The sequence below is a fragment of the Aplysia californica genome, unplaced genomic scaffold (genome assembly GCF_000002075.1).
Source record: "Aplysia californica isolate F4 #8 unplaced genomic scaffold, AplCal3.0 scaffold00014, whole genome shotgun sequence".
In the NCBI taxonomy this organism is placed as follows: domain Eukaryota; kingdom Metazoa; phylum Mollusca; class Gastropoda; order Aplysiida; family Aplysiidae; genus Aplysia; species Aplysia californica.
In genome coordinates this window covers 972738-977067 of record NW_004797284.1, presented here as the reverse complement: position 1 = coordinate 977067, position 4330 = coordinate 972738, and the positions used below count along the sequence as shown (strand labels likewise).

The 4330-nt window shown below is 40.0% G+C and overlaps 1 protein-coding gene across 1 annotated transcript in view; it reads right to left on the bottom strand.

Moving 5' to 3' along the window:
• Positions 1-127: 127 nt before the first annotated feature.
• The window catches only part of LOC101863948 (QRFP-like peptide receptor), a 63177-nt gene continuing 58974 nt past the window's right edge, over positions 128-4330 (bottom strand). The window contains exon 3 of the mRNA XM_005090210.3: positions 128-4205. Coding sequence (XP_005090267.1) covers positions 3594-4205 — 612 coding nt within the window. The 3' untranslated portion in view covers positions 128-3593. The remainder of the gene's footprint in view (positions 4206-4330) is intronic.

Here is a 4330-nt window from a genome sequence, read left to right as displayed (position 1 = left end):
AGAGAGACAGGGGGGGGGACAAATGTTAACACATGTGTAGGAAAACTGAAAGAGGAAGAATAATGTGCGAGATTAATCGGGGTGGGATGAGGTTCCACAAACAAACAAAAGTAATAAAAATCCCCAGTTGAAAAGATACGTGTTCAAATTTTATTTTTCAGTCGAATCACAGTGCAGACGAACACCAAAGTGATACCAAACAGTTCCCATTTTCTCTATTGCTTTCAGTGACACAACTTAAAGTGCAATGGTATTATTTACATGAGTTATAACAGATAACCCTTTCACCCAAACGACAGCTGGCGTGTGCACAGTTTAAGGTTCCGTAACAATGCACACATGATTCATTTAACAGTAACACTTTCATATCTTTTTAGAATGATATGTTATTACATTTTTTATATGTACATTTAACTAAGATCTTTAGTTATTCGTAAAGCGGTCTCTGCATAACACTTCCGTGTCAGTTTATCTTTTGGGGTGAATTTTCAATAAATGGCAATTTGTTTATTTTTCTGACAGGTTTATGCTTTTTGCTAGTCAACATGTCTATTTTTCTATCTTTTTTAGTCTTGCTGTGCATCTGTCCGCTTGCCCAGCTATGTCTCAACTATGCACTATTTAAGTGTTGTTTGACAATACATTTCTGTCCAAATTTTTAAAAAAAGCTTGTTCGCTTTGACTTGATAGAAGAAGTTTTGCTTTTGTTCACGTGATGTTGACAACCACTACCATGACGACGCCATTGATGATGGTGACGATGAGGATGATGGTGATGTTGAGGATGATGATGATGATGATGATGATGATGATGATGATGATGATGATGATGATGATGATGATCATGATGATGATGATGATCATGAATATGATGATCATGATGATGATCATGATGATGATAATGATCTTGATGATGATCTGACAATCATTTTAAACACAAACATAACCATTTTACTCGGTAACAACAATTATATTGCATTGACAAGTAACGTGAGAGTACAATGATACAGAAATAAGTAAATCAACAAGTTGTGTTTTTCAAAAACTTTCTTATCTTATCAACGAATCCCCACCCCCCCCCTTACAACAACACGCTGCCATGACCCCTTTATTTACATTGTTCTGAAAAGACGGTTTGATATAAACCGTCGAAGGTGTAAAATATTTTCTAGATGAATTTTCTTTTTCAAGTGCTACACCCGCTTTGCTGAATTTCCTTTCTTTGATTAAAACAAAATAAAAGTGAGTGATTGGCAGGAGCCCTGGTGCTGTTGCCCCTTTTGTTCCTTCAAACATATTGCTTCATTTCTGCATCAAGAGTTAGGACTGAATTGTACGGGACACCGTACTTTGAGCAATACGTTTGAAATAACCCCTTTAGAAGGTTTAAAAAATGTAGTCACAGATACTTTGTCATTCACCAGAACAAGAGAATGCCGCGTCGATGGGGTTGGGCAATATAAATATGATCTATGAGGTTACCCTTTACTGGGCTCAATTCACCCTCTGATGGGGGTGCTTCTCACAAAACACAACCTCTAAGGCGAGGCGGTTTCATCTTTTCACGCACTTACAGTATCTACTGTCCTCTTCATTTGTGGGGGTCTGTGTTGTGAAGGCCATGTCTATAAAAAGAATAACAGGCAGCTACACACGGTGGATCCCACGTTGAAGCACGTTTTTCCTACCGAGTCAAAATAAGTTTTAAAAGTAAATAAACGTATCATAGAAGCTCACATTGAAGCACTTATTTTTACCTAGTAGGAATGAACACAAACAAACAATTACACATATAATAGATGTCACACAGTATACATCCATAAGGCGAGAGGGTGGGAGTTTGAGGTAGATAGAGCATAGCATTACGTCACAAATACCTTGTTTACAAACTCTATCACATTAAACATTTCAGTACGGCATTTCAAATATTCCAGTAATGAATAATCAAATGTTTGATAAAATGGACAATAATCAAAATATCAGAAAGGTAACAACAAGACCAAGGCAACACATGTTATGTTCACTTTAGAATATAACAAAATTATTTGCAAGTGTTTTACACAGCCATCTCACACTTCCACATCTTTTTGAAAGGAAGCTCATTTGGGTCACCTTGGCTGAGTGTGGTACATCATCCCATCGGAAAGATGGACACAATCCATATGTAACATTCATTCTCTCTTGGGACTAGAACTCACTTCTCCTGAATACAAGGCAAAGATTCTGACCACTACACAGTAGACACCAGTAAATTATGACAACAGAAAGGACAGAAGCATATAGTGCCACAGCATTAAGTCACAAAGGCCGTCACTGATCATTTATGTCTCTACCCAGTTTAAGAGATCAGTCTCCCTTAATTGTTTCAGTGTCAAGCCTATTCTAGAACTTTATTTCATCTCAACAACCCCTGAAGATAAGGAAGTAAAAGATCTTTTGTGGTGTAAATATACATGTTTTCCGTTATTAGGTTAGAATTTCCAATTCCCTGCCGTGTCCAAGATAAGATTTGAGAAGCTATAAACTAACCTTAAAGTGATATTGTTCGCTTCTACGCAATTCTATAACCCACTGACCAAGATCTACATCTTCTGCAAACGCCAAGCCGCTTTAGAAAAAGTAAGAAACCGATTTAAGCAACACAGTGCGACCACTAATCTCAGTGAAAAACGGTGGGTAATTTCACGATCACAATAATTTTATGGGCATGCTAAGACAATTCTTTAGGGTGAAGTACCACGAGGGAGAATAAGAGGCAAGTAGACAAAAAGACGGGAGGACAATTTGTCAAATCGGACAGTCTGGGAATATTGAGGAATACAGATGGTTGCCAAATATTATGTGGTTCCTGAATGGTTGAAAACTGCAGGATAAGGTGGAGTTGAAACACACTCTTTCATGAAGAGAGTAAGAAGCGATTTGATTATTCGTTGAGAAAAGGATACGATTCCCTTGCATCATCATTAAACAAACTACTCGCATACCCTCAACCTTAACCCAAAACTATATCCATATCCTTCATCAATCACTGAGTCATTGGGAAGTTTTCAAGTCTCACGTGACTGGACGTCAAACTCAGAGGCCTCAGCCCTTTGAATAAACGTACCTTTTTGAAAAGTGTTTTACTAATAGTTTTTTATGTTACTTTTCCAAAGACACGATAAAGTGCCAACAAGACTGTTGCGGGATGCAAGCACGAAAAGAAACCCAACCACAGCCTCCAAAACTACGCCTCAATAAACACAGTTTAGAACATTTACCAAGCGAGCTGTTTTGACCGCGCCTGTAAGGTCCGATCTTGACTGAATGGAGTATCGCATCTCAGAAAAAACAGGACGAGATTACTATAAAATATAATCTCCAGCCAGGGAATTGAGTCACGTATTTTGTTTACACCCCAGATATTGGTCACGGCTTTTGAAAATAAAATGAGTTCAGTGATCAGTTAAACCTTTACTGTCCTTTGCTCATGAGTGATTCCCGACAACTTTCTATCCTGAACGTGACAACCGGGTTCGACAATGATATGGTCTGTGATTTTTTATGGGCCGTTTTCTTAAAAAATCTACAAATGTCTCTGACTTCGTTCCAAATCAGACGCCGTTGATTTTTCTGTAGCTATCTTTGAGAACCACGTGGTCCGAGCCGTCGTAAAAAACACCTGAATGCCCACAACCTGATTTTCCAGAAGATCGGACAATATCATTACGGTTATTCGAATTCCCCACCAACAGAAATCCGTTCTCTTCACTGGAACCAGGTCTGGAGTCTCGATGCACACAGGGCTGATAATGACGCCTTTTTCCCGATATGAAAATATTCCGACCTCCTCTGACGTCATCCCCTGTGCTATTGTCCTTCTTTGTATCTCCATTCTGTCTCCTAGCTTGAGCCGAAGCCTTCAAGGGGAGATGACTCTCTCCATCATAGTCATTCTTACTCAAGCCGGAAGTGTCAAAAGTGGGAGCGCTCCGGGAGTGGGCGTGTCCGTTCCTCCACATCGAATGGCGCGTGTCTGTCTCAGCGGTCGGTTTGCTGTGCACGTGGTGACGATTGAGGGTGCGGGTGGCGTAGAAGTTAGCGGTGGCGTCGTGCACATTGTGGTCGCCGAGTCGCCACCGCATGGCAGCGGTTCGGTATTTGGCCTTGCGGTGACGGCTCCAGGGCCAACAGTGACAGGACTGCTGCAGGCTACGGAGGTCAGCCTGGGGAGAGAGACAATGAAAACCGTAAGTTAGATCATCATATCTAGTGGCATTTTAGTACAAAGGTTATAATCCAAAAAACTCATATTTAGTGACATTTGCACTGTGAAAATGGATGATTACCA